We start from the raw sequence: 20,120 nt of genomic DNA, 5'->3' as shown, positions 1-20,120 counted from the left end.
CACTGTGGATGATTTGTCATTAATGTTATTCTAGAGAAACAAACGTTTGTCTTTATAATCTGCGCTTGTTTCATGAAGCGTTCGCTGCTGTAAATCATCTTCATCAGTGGACACTGCAGAAACACATGATGTAAAGACTCTCTTCAGATAATCTGACCAACAGGAAATCATTCGAACTAGACCACAGAAGTTAGAATCAGTCTGAAAGAAGAAATCACATGACTTGCAGTTACTGCTCTTCATCATGAGTCCTCTGAGCTTCTGCTTCTTCATCAGGCGTGTGTCTGATCTGACCGTCTGATCACTGAAGTTCAGCTGGAGCCACAGTCATGCTCTCAGTTACTATGGCGACTCTACAGGCAGAAACAGGAAGTGTTCATGGGGAGGGGGGGGTGTTTCTGTGGGAACTGGAGGGCATAAATACATGCTTGAGCCTCAACCAGCATCACAGTGGACACACACACACACACACACACACACACACACACAGACGCATGACATCATCACACCTGATCAGAAGTTCAACACTCTTACTTCAGCAATAAAAACAAAAACATGAAACACAAACTCATTTTTGCTTTACTTATTTGAAAATGTAACTCAGATATTTTGTTGTAAATTTAAAAGTAATGCCTTTACTAGTTACTTGAAAAGTAATCTGATAAGTAATCTGATTACATTACTGGAGTTACTGGTAATGCGTGACCGACACCGGACCCGAAAGATAAAAACATTAATTCTGAACACAGTCATGAGTCAATAAAACACTGTACAGTGAAAAGCACAAACATAAAAAAATGAGAAGTTTAATGTTCAGTTAGAATAATGAAGTGTTTCCTGAAGCACAGATCGCAGCGCTTGTGAAGTCGTCCGTGTGCTTGAATTAGTTTTTAACACTAACCCTAACGAAAGTTTGCACAAGAATCCGATCTGAATATGTGCTGTAAATCATCACTGTGACGTCTGTCATCATATCTGCTTCAAACCACCTGATCTCCAGCTTCCTTCATTCTGACACAACTGGGACACAGTCGAGCGCCGAACCTTCCCTCTCCGCTGGAATGACACAAAATTCCCTGTTTTTCCACTTAATCACCATTTCAGAATGATTTATAATTAATTTAAAGACAGTGAATGTACTTAAAGTCACGAATCACCATGAACTGTGTTTACATGTGGAGCTGGATATGGTGTATATTATTAATTTTGCGCCCCCTGTCTGAAATGGGTGGAGCTAGATGGTCTGACCCCACCCACAACACTACCACTTAACATAACTCCACCCACTCAGCCCAGAGAGGTGGAGCTCTGCAGTGAATGAACCAATCACAGTCCTGATTACTGAATGAGCTTTTATTGAACTCTTTTAATAGCTTCAGTGGCTTATAAATATTTAAATGAGATGAGAATATTTAAACACGTTTTTACACCTCTAATGTGGAATGTGTCAATAAAACATCACTCTACTGCCAATAACACAAACTGAAGCGCTTCTTTACATTCACAAATTTATTCCAAAACAACAACAAAAACATGTACACCACGTTGGTTTGTCTCTTTTATGGATAAAGTTCTATGTATTCATACACATAAAAACAATAAAGCAATTAAACGTCTGAAAGAACAACATGAAAAGCTTATATCACTATTCATTTAATGCAAAGAAAATAATATAATATTAATCCTCATCATCATCAGGAGAAATATTGACAACCGATAATCTCATATGTACATTTCTAAAATACATTTCTATATAAAGTGCAGGAGGAAATGATCTGAATCTGTGTCCCCGTCAGCTCAAGTGTTTCTGTAAGTATTGCTTGAGAACTAATGAAGCTGCGCTAACAGATGAGCGACGCGATCACATCCGTCCGTCCGACGCTGAACTCCTCCAGCGCCTGCGATGAAAACTACAGAACACAAGAGCTCATCATCATCATCATCATCATCATCGTCGTCTGGCAGCAGAACACTAAAATCAGGAAACGTCAGGCTTCTTTCTGAAAAACTGGACTGATCAACCCTTGATGAAATGAGCAGGTCAAACACTAGATTCAGATTAAACGTCTTCATCATTAAACGGTCAGCAGTGTCTCTTCTGAAGTCATCGAAGAAGCAAAACACATGATCAGAACCGGCGAGCTGAAACTTCATCTGGGAAAGGTGCTTGAAGATCACGGATCGCTCCGACGTCACTCGTCCCGCCTTCATCCACTATTAACCGACACTGAGAGTCAAAACCACACGTACATTTACAGACAAACATGATGAGCGAGAGTATCCCGGATCCAAACACAGGCTTCCGTTCCGAAACTAGAAAATCCACAAAAACGTCTTCAGTCTGTGAGCGGGGAATCATGGGGCATAACTGTCGCTCCGGTCTACCAGGTGGGCATCATGTCGGGGAACCAGACGCGGCCCAGGTGTTTGGACACTTCCCAGTGGATGTCGTCCAGCCCGTACTTGTTGTCCGGCATCAGAACCTCCTCCATGATGGACAGCTGCGAGAGCCGGCCGCCGCACATCTTCACGAACTCCACGAAGGCGCTGCAGGAAACTCGCACTCGCCCAGGCCGATGGCCGACAGCTGCTTGCAGCGGTCGGCGATGCGGATCAGCTCCTCGTCCAGGGGTCGCAGGCCGTTGGCGCACACCACCAGCTCCACCAGCCGCGGGCACGTCAGCCCCACACGGCCCAGGACCTCCTTACTGACCGAGCGGCCGAAGTACAGGTGCGTGACGGGCACCTCGTCGCGGAAGAAGGGCCCGAACTCGTCCTCGTACAGGAAGAAGTACATGACCAGGTTGAACTTGGGCGAGTGGCGCACCATGGCGTCCCAGCTGCTCTTCTTGATGGAGTGGAACTGCTGGCCCGGGTTCTCGCTCACCACGTCGATGCGCAGGTGCTCCAGGTGAACGTGCCGCTCGGACGACAGCGCCAGCAGCAGCTCGTCGCTCAACAGGTGGTAGTTTAGCGCCAGCTCGCGCAGACCGTGACACTGATCCGCCACGCACAGGATACCTGCACAGAGAACACATGATCAGGTGGTGCGACTAGTTTAAAACAGGACCGCTTACACGTTCTTCAGTGTGTGATGTTGCTGTTTGAGCATGAAGAGTTCTTGTGTTTCTGAACTCCATCTTGAGTTTCTTCACAATGTTCCTCATTTAAATAATTCATGCGCAGAATAAAGGGGCGGGGCCTGGTTGAGTTAGTTGAAACTGACGGTTATGGTAAGGGGAGGGACATTTCCCAAACACCAATCACAACACACTGCTCCAGCCGACCAATCAGAGCACATAGTGCTTTTCAGAAGGAGGGGCTTCATAGAGACAGGAATAAGTAGGGCTGGGAGATATGGCAAATAAATAAATCTCGATTTTTTTCAGAACGATTCACGATTTCAATTTTTTGTCAACTTAAAAACTGATCTATAATATAATTTAAGTAACATTCTCTTTATTAACTATCTGGTTAAAAAAGTTCCATTCCAGTGCAGCACACATGAACTGATCAACATGGTGTAAATGTAAAACAATTTGTTAAATATCTTTGCAGAAATATGCCTGAAATATGAAGGCAAATGTTGTACAAACTTATCTTAAACACATCCTGCAGTGCTTCCCACACATAGACTTTACTTGGGCGGGCCACCCAGGTATACTAACCGCCGCCCAAGTATATTTGGAGACACATTTTTGCTTTTATTATTTTTATCCTCTTATACTTTTATATCCGCGCAAGATAATGAAACCATCCGCGATCGATTAACTAGTCGTTTCGTACCTGCGCGTTATGTGTGCGTCAGAACTGTTTACTCCCGCTAACATTCCCACGGGCGCTGCATTTTGCAAAGTCACAAGGCGGCGCTGTTGCTCGTTCTACAAGCTCGCGCAACAGCGCTTCAGACTGCTTCAAAGTGATTCTCAATCAATGAAAAGCGCAGATTTATGCCAAGCGATTGCTAATGAACTCAAGTTGATGAATTATTACAAAGTCTACTTCATGGCCTTTATATAAAATGTTTTAGACGGTTGTAAGAATCTGAAGGATCAGCCTGCAATAGTACATACATTTCAAAATAAGAGTCCTGGTGTATTTTGGGCTTGTTTATAATTAAAAGTCACACGCTAAGTTTTTTCTTTTTCTTTTGGGCATTATTTGTATTTTGGTTACACAATAAATTGTATTTAATTTGATTTACATTTAATTCATAGTAAATTATTGTAGTCTCCCCCACAGGAAGAAAAGACTGAGAACATTATTTGGCACATATATTATTCATTTCATAAATTTTACTAGTAAACTCTGTGTCCCATTCACTGAGAGAGACACTATATGACAGCAAGGAGAACATAGGAAAAGGAGAACCATTTAAATGCTGTAATTTTGCATAATTTACAATGCATAATAATGCATAATATTAGTATGTAATTAAATGTAATATGCTATGTAATTAAAATAATTTCAATAAATAAAAATACTGTTAAAAATCACACATTATTTGTTTGTCACATGTAGTAGACCATTTTTGTGCCGTGGGTAATAGGAGGATTTTTCACCCGGCTACCACCGCAAGTATATTTCAAACCTGTGGGAAGCACTGTCCTATATACTCAGAAATAATATAAAATAAGAAAATGCTAAATATGTCTTAGCCAAAAAGTAAAAGCAATAAATAACAGCAGTAATAGGCTATTACTAACAGCAAATGCATTGTAAAAACAGAAAACAGCAGCAGCTTTCAGCATGTCACCATCATGCAAACATGAAATATCAAACAGGTTTTTGCATTATTTTTATGGCGGACATGTTTAGGTGTTGCACTCGTGTCTTCTGCAGCGTCTCACCCATAAACGGCATTCTAAAAACACGGCGGTCAAGTTAAAAAAAAAAGCTCAACTCGCGTTTAATATCTTTGCCTTTTTTTCTCATTCCACTGCCTGCGTCTCATTTTTATAACGCAATAAAGGATTTCTGAATGAACAGCCGCTTATGAAGAGTGATGCGTTCTACGTTCATAGAGCGTCACACGAGAGCGGTTAATCAGGCGCGCCGGCGCCATCATGAGGTCGGATCATTTTCTTCTCCTAATGCAGTTTTCATTGCTGTATTGTCAAGATGTCTAATTGAAATGCTTGCTAGCATTTTTATTCAAAATTGCGATTTCTCGATTTAAAAAATAATCAAATCAAGGCAAAACGTTAAATTCTAATTAATCGAAAAAAATTGGAAAAATCGCCCAGCCCTAGGAATAGAGTTGACTCTCAGTGAAGGATGCTGATCTGACGCTCACCTGCGGGAGACACGTGTGGACAGCTGCTCATCTTCAGCAGCTTCAGCGTGTCGCTGTTATTGGCCACCAGCACTTTGAGGGACGGATCGTCCACGGGAGTGTCATCGATCTTCAGAGAGGACAGAGATTTAGAGTTCACGAACACCACCGTCAACGCCGAGATGAAATGAGACTGAGGAGACAGAGAGAAAAACAAGAGATTGAAGATTGAAACTGAGATAGAAAACAGAGTGTGTGTGTGTGTGGGTGTGTGTGTGAATGAGTGTGTGTGTGTGAGTGAGTGTGTGTGTGTGTGTGTGTGTGTGTGAATGAGTGTGTGTGTGTGAGTGAGTGTGTGTGTGTGTGTGTGTGTGTGAGTGTGTGACTGACTGACTTTGGGCAGCTCCATGAAGGAGGGTCTTGCGGTGGAAATGAGCCCGAGGGTCTTCAGAGAGCAGTTGACCAGCTGAGAGAGGATGTCACACGCTGCTTCTGCGGATTCAGTGCTGCTGTCCACCTGAAAACACACACACACACACGTGAAGAACGAGGACACGCATCAGCACTGACATCATCTTCAGCGAGCGACTCCCGCTCTCACCTTGAAGCTGACGTACTGCAGGTGGTTGGAGTGGCGTTTGATGATCTGTTTGATGAGGTCGGGGTGCGTGGCCTTCAGGTAGGAGCTGGCCGGCTGGTTGAGCTCGAACTCGAAGCACCTCCAGAGCTCCGGCATGTGGAAGGCCTGGTTCCAGCCGCGGCACACCTGCGAGGCGAAGGCCCGGTCCAGCAGCGGCAGGTACTGGAAGATCTGCAGCAGGATCTCCTCCGGCAGCTGCCGCCAGTCCACCTGCCCGTCCTCATCAAGCCGCTCCTCTGAATCGCCCCGCCGGAGCCTCTTGCGGACCTCGGGGGCCCCGGGGCCCGGCCCCGACACCGACCCGCCTCCCTCCTCCGCTTGATCGCCTCTCTTCTGGCCTCGTTTCATCCTGGAGAAACACATGAGCAGTGGTTATGTTCAGAATCAAGTCCTGCACACTGCGTACTGGATTAGATTTGCAAGATAAAAATTTTAACAAACTCGAAATTAACTTTTTTTATTGTTTTATTCCACAGACTGCTTCTGCAGAGCTCCCATTTTCTCCCCCAACAACAAAAACGTCATCGTCGTTCGCAAACACAAAATAGGTCTACAACACGTCAATGTTACGGCTTCTGCTCATAATGATTACAATATAAGGATAATAAACATCATCAGAATGTTTACTTGTACGCAGCTGTGTTTCTGAGCAGTTTCTTCAGGATTCAGCTCAATTTTTACTCTATAATTAACTGTGATTAACAAGATCCGCTGTGATCTTCTGAGTTCATCTAACCACACATGATGGATTAACAAGCTTTGCCACACACACATTCAAGCATGAATGAACTAAACAGAAATCAACTGTGTGTGTGTGTGTGTGTGTGTGTGTGTGTGTGTGTCACACCCTACATGACACCATCATCAGTGAATCAAGCTCCAGCTATGCGTGAGAAAAACACTGTTCAGATATTAATACTAATCAAGAGTAAATCTGCATCTGCTGGACAAACACTTATTCCACCAGCGGCTCTGACTCTCTTATGCCTTCATTTAAAGGGTTAGTTCACCTAAAAATGAAATAATGTCATTAATTACTCTCCCTCATGTCGTTCCACACCCGTAAGACCTTCGTTCATCTTCAGAACACAAATTAAGATATATATTATATTATAAAACAATGTATGAGAATGACACAGAAGAGAAGAGATTGTTGAATAAAGTGGTTATTTTTGTTTCTCGTCTCTTCATAACATTAAGGATGAACCACTGCAGTCACATGACTGTTTTAACGATGTCTTTAGTTCCTTTCTGGACCTTGAAAGTGTTGATTATATTGCTGTCTATGGACGAGTCATATATTTCATCAAAAATATCTTAATTTGTGTTCTGAAGATGAATGAAGGTCTTACGGGTGTGGAACGACATGAGTGAGTAATTAATGACAGAAATTTAATTTGTAGGTGAACGAACCCTTTAAGGTGTAATTCATGAATCACTCCTCAATAAAACTTCAATAAACACATATTTGATCTCCTTCTATTCAACAATCACAATAAGCTTGGACAGTTTTGATGTGAAACAAAGCTTTTAAATTCAGTTTTTATCACTAAATTGAGTGTTTTTGTGTCTCTAAACATGAATGAACATCAGAAGATTCAGAACAACTTACTGAAATGAATCATGTCTCATATAATCCATCAATCAGTGATTCAATAAAACCAAAACATCACATTTAAGACATTCAGTGACTATAAACTCGATATTCAGCTAGAAAAATAACTCGAGGAGCGTTTTGATAAATATACACTAGACTATATATTATATTTCATTTATTCTTCAATACTTACATTTATATTTGAATAAATCAGTCATGAAAAAAGTCAATTACTGCCACCTTTAAATGTTTAGAATTGGAGTATAAACAATTATGACATTAAAAAGTTATTATTATAACACTGTTGTTATAATAATAATAATAATAATAAAAGGCTGAATGCAATTGAAATGTTTGTTTACAAATCAGTCGTCACCTGAAATATTATGACTGACAGCTTTAGTTCGGAGATGTTTTTACTGTATCTGATATATTTACATCCAAATGAATCGATATCGAATCAAATCGCAGACATTATGAGAAGATGTTGAAGATGTTGATGTTGTTGATGTACCTGTGTCGTGTTGTCTAGTGTTGGTTCGGTGAGGGTCGGTGTCGCATCAGCCCGGGCCCGCGCTCCGATACTGCACCCGAGCGCGACCGGACACGATCATTGGCTCTCGGTCGAGGCGGTGGCCGCGGAGAGATCGACGCGCTGGAATCGGTGACTTTGGTGAAGATCGCTTCGAGTGTTTTTCTGTAAATCTTGTGACCTAGTTACTGCACGGAGAAGCGCCCGATCGCGGAAAATGGCGATGTGTTGTGCTTAGACCGGACGCGAGAGGTGCATTCTGGGTAGAGTCGAATGAGTGTAGTTCCCGATGCTGCCGGTAGAGGGCGGCGCTTCCCTCACAGTCACATGCTGCACATGTACCTGATCTTTCTATGGCAGGAATATTCACAGAAAATGTTTAGATGTTTAAATGTTTAAAACAATCATTCTGGTGTAAAAGATTATAGTTAAACTTTTTAAATACCCTTTTCTAATGCTAAGAATGTTGAATTCAGGGTGATTTAAAGTGATAGTTCACCTAAAAATGAAAATTCTGTCATCATTTATGAGTTTATTTCTTCTGTTGAACTAAAAAGAAGATATTTTAAAGAATGTTTGTAATGAGACAGTTGATGGTAGTCGTTGACTTCCATATTAAGAAAAAAATCATATTTTCGTCAATTGTCTCATTACAAAAAACTAACATTTCCATTACTTTAATTAAAAAAATAATAATAAAAGGAAAAAATAAAAATGAATAAAATAAAAAACAATAAAAATGAATTTAAACTTAAAATCGTTACTATATAAACATAAATAATAATATAGACTAAAATAGACCAAAATAATGAAATTAAAAAAACACACAATTCACTGAAACTGAAGAACATGTAAAAAGAAAAAACACCAGAAAATTTAGAAAACATAAGTTGAGAAACAAATACTCACAACGCCACCAAATCCATTATAACATCTATAAAGATATTCTTTATGCTTTCAATGTGGAATTAGTCAAAGCTAGACAGACCTTCTTCTCAAATATAATAAACAGAAACTTAAACAACACCCGCACTCTTTTTGCTACTGTAGAGAGACTAACAAACCCCCAAGTCAGATTCCTAGTGAAATGCTCTCAGACAGCAAATGTTGTGAGTTTGCTTCCTTCTTCTCTGAGAAAATTAATAATATCAGAAAGGCGATCAGCACATCCTTGAGCTGTACTGGGGTAAAACAGATCAGATCACAACCTCAGAAAGTAGCTATTATGTCTGATTTCGAAGCAATTGATGGTAAAATTTTGGAAGAAACAGTACAGCACCTTAAAACATCGACCTGCGCCCTTGACACACTTCCCACATCTTTTTTCAAATGCGTGTTTAACTGTTTAGAAGCAGATCTCCTAGAAGTGGTAAATGCCTCACTTCTCTCTGGGACTTTTCCAAAATCCCTGAAAACTGCAGTTGTTAAGCCCCTCCTGAAAAAGAGCAATCTGGATAACACCATATTGAGCAACTACAGACCAATCTCAAATCTTCCTTTCATAGGCAAGATCATTGAAAAAGTTGTTTTCAATCAGCTGAACAAGTTCTTAAGCTTGAATGGATACTTTGACAACTTTCAATCTGGTTTCCGACCACATCACAGCACAGAGACAGCACTCATAAAGATAATAAATGATATTCGCCTAAACACAGATTCAGGTAAATTATCAGTGCTGGTTCTACTCGACCTCAGTGCTGCGTTTGACAATGTCGATCACAACATTCTTCTTGACAGGCTGGAAAACTGGGTTGGGCTTTCTGGGATGGTCCTTAAATGGTTCAGGTCATACTTAGAAGGGAGAGGTTATTATGTGAGTATCGGTGACCATAAGTCTGAGTGGACATCCATGACATGCGGAGTCCCTCAAGGTTCAATACTTGCACCCCTCCTGTTCAACCTATATATGCTGCCACTGAGCCAAATAATAAGAAAGAACCAAATTGCATATCACAGCTATGCAGATGACACCCAGATTTACCTAGCCCTATCACCAAATGACTACAGCCCCATTGACTCCCTGTGCCAATGCATTGATGAAATTAAAAATTGGATGTGCCTAAACTTCCTTCAGCTAAACAAAGACAAAACTGAAATCATTGCGTTTGGAAACAAAGATGAAGTTCTCAAAGTGAACATGTACCTTCACTCTAGGGGTCAAACAACTAAAAATCAAGTCAGGAATCTTGGTGTGATTCTGGAGTCAGACCTGAGTTTCAGTAGCCATGTAAAGACAATAACTAAATCAGCATATTATCATCTCAAAAATATTGCAAGAATTAGATGCTTTGTCTCCAGTCAAGACTTAGAGAAACTTGTTCATGCTTTATTGTAATGGGCTCCTCACTGGTCTTCCCAAAAAGACCATAAGACAGCTGCAGCTCGTACAAAATGCTGTTGCCAGGATTCTGAGCAGAACCAGAAAACATGAACATATCACACCAGTCCTCAGGTCCTTGCACTGGCTTCCAGTTGCATTTAGAATTGATTTTAAAGTACTGTTACTTGTTTATAAATCACTCAATGGCCTAGGACCCCAATACATTGCAGATATGCTCATAGAATATAAACCTAACAGATCACTCAGATTATCAGGATCAAGTCATTTAGAAATACCAAGGGTTCACTCAAAGCAGGGAGAGTCTGCTTTTAGCTGTTACGCCAGCCACAGCTGGAACCAGCTTCCAGAAGAGATCAGGTGTGCTCCAACAGTAGCCACATTCAAATCCAGACTCAAAACACATCTTTTTATCTATGCGTTTGCTGATTGAGCACTGTGCTATGTCCGAACTGTTTGCACTTTATTTTATACGTATTATCTTTTTATTTCCTTTTCCTGTTTTTATTTCATTTAATGTATTTTATATCTTTTATGTATCATCTTGTTATTCTGACTTTTAATGCATTTTAAATATTGCTATCTGGTTGAAAGAGCTGGGAGAATTAGGAAGAAAGTGATTTGGTAAATTTGCATAAGGGGACAAACTAAATTCTAAATTCTTAAATTTAAGCTGTAGTGCCTGGTTAAGATATCTCTGGATTACAGTCAGGACACTTTCCAAAGGGGAAATTTGAACTGCATTGCATAGATAAGATATCTGCGGAAGGGGGATTAGGGCTGTGTGGTGCAGTTTGAGGTGTCTTGGCAAAAGGGGAGATTGAAACTGTGTTTATCAGTTTGAAGTGCCTTAACAGGTAGCAGTCCTGTCGTGTGAGGAAGATCCATTCTGATCCACTCTGATAGATAGATCCGTTTAGATCCACTCTGATGGACAACAACAACAACAAACAACAAACTCCCTGAGACTTCCTAGCTCTTCCATCCAGATAGCAAAATTCTCTGTTTTTACTGTTATTTCTATTCCTTATGTTCTATTTTTATTATTCTTTTTTATGTAAAGCACTTTGAATTACCATTGTGTATGAAATGTGCTATACAAATAAAATTGCCTTGCCTTGCCTTGCCAAATACAGGAACACGCTGCAAATACTCACAACGCCACCAAATACAGAAACACGCGCAAATACTCACAACGCCACCAAATACAGGAACACGCTGCAAATACTCACAACGCCACCAAATACAGAAACACGCCGCAAATACTCACAACGCCACCAAATACAGGAAACACGGCGCAAATACTCACAACGCCACCAAATACAGGAACACGCCGCAAATACTCACAACGCCACCAAATACAGAAACACGGCGCAAATACACGCCACCAAATACAGGAACACGCCGCAATACTCACAACGCCACCACGGCGCAATACAGAAACACGGCGCAAATACTCACAACGCCACCAAATACAGGAACACGTCGCAAATACTCACAACGCCACCAAATACAGAAACACGGCGCAAATACTCACAACGCCACCAAATACAGAAAATACACGCCGCAAATACTCACAACGCCACCAAATACAGGAACACGCGCAAATACTCACAACGCCACCAAATACAGGAACACGCCGCAAATACTCACAACGGCACCAAATACAGAAACACGCCGCAAATACTCACAACGCCACCAAATACAGGAACACGCCGCAAATACTCACAACGCCACCAAATACAGGAACACGCCGCAAATACTCACAACGCCACCAAATACAGAAACACGGCGCAAATACTCACAACGCCACCAAATACAGAACACGGCGCAAATACTCACAACGCCACCAAATACAGGAACACGGCGCAAATACTCACAACGCCACCAAATACAGGAACACGGCGCAAATACTCACAACGCCACCAAATACAGGAACACGCCGCAAATACTCACAACGCCACCAAATACAGGAACACGTCGCAAATACTCACAACACGACCAAATACAGAAACACGCCGCAAATACTCACAACGCCACCAAATACAGGAACACGCCGCAAATACTCACAATGCCACCAAATACAGAAACACGGCGCAAATACTCACAACGCCACCAAATACAGGAACACGCCGCAAATACTCACAACGCCACCAAATACAGGAACACGTCGCAAATACTCACAACACGACCAAATACAGAAACACGCCGCAAATACTCACAACGCCACCAAATACAGAAACACGGCGCAAATACTCACAACGCCACCAAATACAGGAACACGCCGCAAATACTCACAATGCCACCAAATACAGAAACACGTCGCAAATACTCACAACACGACCAAATACAGAAACACGCCGCAAATACTCACAACGCCACCAAATACAGAAACACGGCGCAAATACTCACAACACGACCAAATACAGAAACACGCCGCAAATACTCACAACGCCACCAAATACAGAAACACGGCGCAAATACTCACAACGCCACCAAATACAGAAACACGAACACGCCGCAAATACTCACAACGCCACCAAATACAGAAACACGGCGCAAATACTCACAACGCCACCAAATACAGGAAACACGCGCAAATACTCACAACGCCACCAAATACAGAAACACGGCGCAAATACTCACAACGCCACCAAATACAGAAACACGCCGCAAATACTCACAACGCCACCAAATACAGGAACACGGCGCAAATACTCACAACGCCACCAAATACAGGAACACGCCGCAAATACTCACAACACGACCAAATACAGAAACACGGCGCAAATACTCACAACGGCACCAAATACAGAAACACGCCGCAAATACTCACAACGCCACCAAATACAGGAAACACGGCGCAAATACTCACAACGCCACCAAATACAGGAACACGCCGCAAATACTCACAACACGACCAAATACAGAAACACGGCGCAAATACTCACAACGGCACCAAATACAGAAACACGCCGCAAATACTCACAACGGCACCAAATACAGAAACACGCCGCAAATACTCACAACACGACCAAATACAGAAACACGGCGCAAATACTCACAACGGCACCAAATACAGAAACACGCCGCAAATACTCACAACACGACCAAATACAGAAACACGGCGCAAATACTCACAACGGCACCAAATACAGAAACACGCCGCAAATACTCACAACGGCACCAAATACAGAAACACGGCGCAAATACTCACAACGCCACCAAATACAGGAACACGGCGCAAATACTCACAACACGACCAAATACAGAAACACGGCGCAAATACTCACAACGGCACCAAATACAGAAACACGCCGCAAATACTCACAACGGCACCAAATACAGAAACACGGCGCAAATACTCACAACGCCACCAAATACAGAAACACGCCGCAAATACTCACAACACGACCAAATACAGAAACACGGCGCAAATACTCACAACGGCACCAAATACAGAAACACGGCGCAAATACTCACAACGCCACCAAATACAGGAACACGGCGCAAATACTCACAACACGACCAAATACAGAAACACGGCGCAAATACTCACAACGGCACCAAATACAGAAACACGCCGCAAATACTCACAACGGCACCAAATACAGAAACACGGCGCAAATACTCACAACGACCAAATACAGAAACACGGCAAATACTCACAACACGCAAATACAGAAACACGGCGCAAATCACAACGGCACCAAATACAGAAACACGGCGCAAATACTCACAACGCACCAATACAGAAACACGCCGCAAATACTCACAACACGACCAAATACAGAAACACGGCGCAAATACACAACGGCAAAATACAGAAACGCCGCAAATACTCACAACGCCACCAAATACAGGAACACGTCGCAAATACTCACAACGGCACCAAATACAGAAACACGCCGCAAATACTCACAACACGACCAAATACAGGAACACGCCGCAAATACTCACAACACGACCAAATACAGAAACACGGCGCAAATACTCACAACGGCACCAAATACAGAAACACGCCGCAAATACTCACAACGCCACCAAATACAGGAACACGCCGCAAATACTCACAACACGACCAAATACAGAAACACGCCGCAAATACTCACAACGCCACCAAATACAGAAACACGCCGCAAATACTCACAACGCCACCAAATACAGGAACACGTCGCAAATACTCACAACGCCACCAAATACAGAAACACGCCGCAAATACTCACAACGGCACCAAATACAGAAACACGGCGCAAATACTCACAACGCCACCAAATACAGGAACACGGCGCAAATACTCACAACGCCACCAAATACAGGAACACGCCGCAAATACTCACAACGCCACCAAATACAGGAACACGCCGCAAATACTCACAACGCCACCAAATACAGGAACACGCCGCAAATACTCACAACGCCACCAAATACAGGAACACGGCGCAAATACTCACAACGCCACCAAATACAGGAACACGCCGCAAATACTCACAACGCCACCAAATACAGGAACACGCCGCAAATACTCACAACACGACCAAATACAGAAACACGGCGCAAATACTCACAACGGCACCAAATACAGAAACACGCCGCAAATACTCACAACGCCACCAAATACAGAAACACGCCGCAAATACTCACAACGCCACCAAATACAGAAACACGCCGCAAATACTCACAACGCCACCAAATACAGGAACACGTCGCAAATACTCACAACGCCACCAAATACAGAAACACGCCGCAAATACTCACAACGCACCAAATACAGAAACACGCCGCAAATACTCACAACGCCACCAAATACAGGAACACGGCGCAAATACTCACAACGCCACCAAATACAGGAACACGGCGCAAATACTCACAACGCCACCAAATACAGAAACACGCCGCAAATACTCACAACGCCACCAAATACAGGAACACGCCGCAAATACTCACAACGCCACCAAATACAGGAACACGCCGCAAATACTCACAACGCCACCAAATACAGGAACACGCCGCAAATACTCACAACGCCACCAAATACAGGAACACGCCGCAAATACTCACAACGCCACCAAATACAGGAACACGCCGCAAATACTCACAACGCCACCAAATACAGGAACACGTCGCAAATACTCACAACACGACCAAATACAGGAACACGCCGCAAATACTCACAACGCCACCAAATACAGGAACACGCCGCAAATACTCACAACGCCACCAAATACAGGAACACGCCGCAAATACTCACAACGCCACCAAATACAGGAACACGCCGCAAATACTCACAACGCCACCAAATACAGGAACACGCCGCAAATACTCACAACGCCACCAAATACAGGAACACGCCGCAAATACTCACAACGCCACCAAATACAGGAACACGTCGCAAATACTCACAACACGACCAAATACAGAAACACGGCGCAAATACTCACAACGCCACCAAATACAGGAACACGCCGCAAATACTCACAACGCCACCAAATACAGAAACACGGCGCAAATACTCACAACGCCACCAAATACAGGAACACGCCGCAAATACTCACAACGCCACCAAATACAGGAACACGCCGCAAATACTCACAACGCCACCAAATACAGGAACACGCCGCAAATACTCACAACGACCAGATTTGCTTGTGTTTTTTATACTTTCATGTGTTTTCTTCAGTTGCAGTGCATTGCACTCTCTCGGTCACCATATGATTCTAATAATCGTTAAATTTTGTCCCTCAATTGTAAATAAATGTTTAAGTGTAGAACAGTCCGGCAGGTTTTGGAGCTGATTTGTTTATTGTGACATAAAACAGAGGAGAAGAGTGAGGTCACATAAAGATCTGTGGATTTGTTTCAGTCACATCCAGATGTTGAGAGGGAGTGAAAACTCATCTGACAAAAGACAAAGAATGTAGAACACGTTCATCTGATTCACACGCCCCGTCAATAAAAACACGCCTGGACTTGACATGTTTTTTTTATCACAATGGAGAAGGAACAGGTGAACAACAACACAAGTTCACTGGCAGTATGAGGATGTGATCAAAGTAGAATAAGAATGAAAGAGTTTGAGTCTTTAGTTTGTGTTTCTGAACTTTCACAGCTAACTCAATAATAGATTATAAAGTGTGTTTGTGTGAAGCTGCTGAAAGCGGCAGCTGAAACTCACCGTACAGGTTTGCTGTGGGTTGGAGGTGATGCGATCAAAGTCCTCATTGGCTCTGACAGAAGAACAGGGTGTGACAGCAGATTAACACACACACACACACTCACACACACACACCAGCGGCCGTCCGTCACACACAGGTCAGTCAAACACTTATACTGCAGCATTAATGAGTTTAAACTTAAAACATTTATATATGAAAGTATTAAATGACAGCAGATGAAGCTTGATGGCTAAATTTCATATCCATCATGTCTTTTGTATGGAAGCTCATTTCTGCAACATAAGAAACAAAATCATGCTATGGTAAATCGTAATTATGACTTGATTATGATTTTATGACATAATTATGGATTGGTATGTCATAACTGAGACTTTTATGTCATAATTACAACATCATAATGTGACTTTTTGTCATAATTTTGACTGTTTATGCCAAAATTTTCTAACTTTTTGTAAGTCAGAATTTCAATTTAGTATGTTATAATTTTGACTTTATTTCATAATTATGACAATATGTCAAAATTTTGACTTTTCTGTCATAATTATGACTTTTTAAGTCAGAATTTCAACTTTGAATGTAATTTCTTACTTTTAATGTCAGAATTATGACTTTTTAAAGTGTGATTTATGTCATAATCTTGCCTTTTTATGTCATAATTATAATTCACAAAAGCATGATGTTTTTTCTTATGTGGCAGAAATAGGCTTCCATACTTTTGCCTCATGATAAATCATAGAAACTTCTCACAGATGAGCAGAATATGCATGTATATAATGTAAGGAACGGTGGTAACGAGCAGCTGTAATCAGCTGGGTGTGTAGTGATTGTTTCTGAAGGGGCGTCTGCTGGTTGATCAGGACGGGTAACTTCAAGCTCACACCCTGAGAACCAGGGAAAACTGCTGGAGATACGAGAACAAAACACACACACACACACTTGGCACCTGCCACAAATATGCCTGACAACACGCCTGCAGCGCAACTTACACTCACACGCAAACAAACACTGATGAGTTATAAATGTGTGAAAACAGTGGAATCAAATGAAAGGGATTATTGTTGTTGAGCTTCAGAGCGACAGACGGAGTTGATTCATGACGGTGAACTCTTGATTTCACAGAACTTCACCGACTGTAACACATCATGAGCACACAGACCAAATCTGGTAAGAGTTTCTCATTTATTTGAATCTCATGAAACCTGTCGAGAACATGTATAGGTGTGTGTGTACATGTACATGTGTGATGATGTTGTGTCAACATGTTTGAGGGAGGAGAACCGTCCTGAAAGACAACAGCTGGATCAGACGAAACGCTGAAGAGGACGAGCCCGTCGAGTATGACACACACACACACACACACACACACACAGGTGATGTAGAAATGATATAATGTGAGCTCCTGTTGTTTGCAGTCATGATCCTAACTTCGGTAAAGTCGTCCTGAGTCAGCAGAGACCAGCGGATGATGTCAGCAGGTGAGAATCTGTCAATCATAATCAGATCAGCTGCTGCTTCATATTAAATCACACTCATGTTCTGTGTAACTTCAGCAAGCCGGTGGAGGCCGAAAAACCTCCAGTGAACTCTGGGACGTCCATCAGCTCCTTAAGCAAGAGGTGCCTGAAACGCCTTCGAAATGCAACAGCACATCATACACATGCAGTATATCTATAATGTTCATTCGTTTCTCTTTCTTATGATGTGGCAGATTCAGTGGCAGTCAGGAGCTGCTCAATAAGAGCAGGTTGGTTTAGATTGGTTTGTGTTTCGTAACTCAGATGCTCGTTTGTTCACTGACTCTTCTGTCCTCCTGTAGCACCACCACGACCAACACGAAAAGCGCCGCGACCGTCCCACCGTCGCCCTCCAAACCTCCGGTCCCTGCCAAGTGAGATCAGCCGTTCTTCATACAGGAACATGGTTCAGAAACATGTGACTCTGTTAAACATGTGACCCGATCTGTTTCAGGAATACAGTGCTGAAGACTCCCAACACATCCAGCTTCACAGCGCGCGTCTTTTCAGGCGCAAACACGAGCAGCAAAACGTAAGTGGAAAGTATCCAATGAACAGGGAATGTTCTGGCAAGGTTCTCTCTCAAACTAACGTTCCAGTAACGTTAATAGAACGTTCGTTCAAAGTGATCTGATCTTTAATAATGTTCTCAGAACGTTTGCACAAAAACATTATTTATACATCGTTCATGGAGCGTTTTTTCCTGAAACATTTTAGTTCGTCTAACGTTTTTTAATTGTTAGTTCTTGTTTCAGAGTGTTTAGAGATCATTCAAAAGTAACATTCCCATAATGTTTGAAGAATGATACAAATGGAATGTTTCCTTAATGTTCACATATAAATCAAGAAAAAATGTTTTTAAAACATTTAAAAAACTGGACATTTTGAACATTCAGAGAACATTTACGAATAACATTTTCATAACTCAATAGGAGCATTAGCATATAAAATGAAAATAATACTTTTATTCAGCAAAGATGCATTAAATTGATCAAAAGTGACAGTAAAGACATTTATAATCTTACAAAAGATTCTATTTCAAATAAATGTTTTTTTTTTTACTTTCTATTCATAAAACAATCCAAAAAAATCATGGTTTTCACAAAAATATGAACTGTTTTCAACATTGATAATAATCATAAATGTTTCTTGAGCAGCAAATCATCATATTAGAATGATTTCTGAAGGATCATGTGACACTGAAGACTGGAGTAATGATGCTGAAAATCACAGGAATAAATTACACGTTACTATATATTCACATAGAAAACAGCTGATTTACATTAGAATAATATTTCACATTTTTTACTGTATTTTTGATCAAATAAATGCAGCCTTGCTGAGCAGAAGAGACTCTTTCAGAAACAGCAAAACATCTTACTGACCCCAAACCTGTGTTGAGTCAGATCTGGAGCGCACACAAACCGTTAGTGAACACGTGTGTGTTCCTGAGCCTGTGAGTTGTTGTGATGTGGTTGTGTTTGTGTGTGTCAGGTTAAGCCCCGTTAAACCATCGTTTGGTGAGAAGTTTCCTGAAGTCACAGCATCTCAAACTAGCAGCGGGTGAGTCGAGTCTGTGATCAATGTACAAATATAATTCAGCTATTTTCAAACCTTTTTCTTGAAGTCCCCCTGAGATTTTAATTCAATATTTCAATAATTTGATGTTCACGGTTCTCTGAGGTCAGTTAATGGTCACATGCAGGTAAAAAAGTCATCTTTTTTAGTAAGTGTTTTTGTTTTGTTTTGATTATAGATTGTTTTATAAAACGATCCATTCGTTTATCCATAGCATCACAAACCCTGTAATGTCAAAGTCAAGCCTTTTATTTGAACAGCGGTTTTCACAACACGTTATTTCAAAGCAGCTTCACAGAAAATCATGATTATTTTCATGCTTGTCTATAGCTCAGTATATGAGTTTTTCTGCAGTTCTGATTCGGTGGTGATCTGTATCTTCTTCATGTTGGTCACAGACAGGATAAGAGCAGCAGCGCTGGACCGTCGGCGTCTGTGACGTGAGTCTGTGAAACACGTTTGAACTCTGA

General features: G+C 41.8%; 2 protein-coding genes across 4 annotated transcripts in view; one reads left to right on the top strand and one right to left on the bottom strand.

Annotated features, from left to right (window-relative positions):
* Positions 1-1,494: 1,494 nt before the first annotated feature.
* Positions 1,495-8,323, bottom strand: fbxl3b (F-box and leucine-rich repeat protein 3b). Its single transcript, XM_048198741.1, is given in 6 exon segments — positions 1,495-2,557; positions 2,560-3,021; positions 5,297-5,468; positions 5,670-5,792; positions 5,877-6,264; positions 8,027-8,323. Coding segments are annotated over 5 exon segments (1,320 nt in total). The 5' UTR covers position 6,264; positions 8,027-8,323; the 3' UTR covers positions 1,495-2,381.
* An 8,294-nt stretch (positions 8,324-16,617) lies between these two features.
* The window catches only part of LOC125273416 (flocculation protein FLO11), an 11,823-nt gene continuing 8,320 nt past the window's right edge, over positions 16,618-20,120 (top strand). Inside the window, exons 1-10 of one of the 3 annotated variants that reach the window (XM_048198738.1) lie at positions 16,618-16,694; positions 17,678-17,722; positions 17,827-17,893; positions 17,971-18,033; positions 18,109-18,174; positions 18,267-18,302; positions 18,375-18,446; positions 18,527-18,604; positions 19,567-19,635; positions 20,049-20,090. In XM_048198738.1, coding sequence (XP_048054695.1) covers positions 17,701-17,722; positions 17,827-17,893; positions 17,971-18,033; positions 18,109-18,174; positions 18,267-18,302; positions 18,375-18,446; positions 18,527-18,604; positions 19,567-19,635; positions 20,049-20,090 — 515 coding nt within the window. In that variant the 5' untranslated portion in view covers positions 16,618-16,694; positions 17,678-17,700. Of the gene's footprint in view, positions 16,695-17,113; positions 17,723-17,826; positions 17,894-17,970; positions 18,034-18,108; positions 18,175-18,266; positions 18,303-18,374; positions 18,447-18,526; positions 18,605-19,566; positions 19,636-20,048; positions 20,091-20,120 lie in introns of those variants that run through there. The other 2 variants (XM_048198737.1, XM_048198740.1) reach the window with 2 other exon arrangements.

Source organism: Megalobrama amblycephala, linkage group LG8, assembly GCF_018812025.1.
Source record: "Megalobrama amblycephala isolate DHTTF-2021 linkage group LG8, ASM1881202v1, whole genome shotgun sequence".
In the NCBI taxonomy this organism is placed as follows: Eukaryota; Metazoa; Chordata; class Actinopteri; order Cypriniformes; family Xenocyprididae; genus Megalobrama; species Megalobrama amblycephala.
The sequence above is the reverse complement of the archived record's forward strand: the minus strand, read 5'-3'. Positions and strand labels throughout refer to the sequence as shown.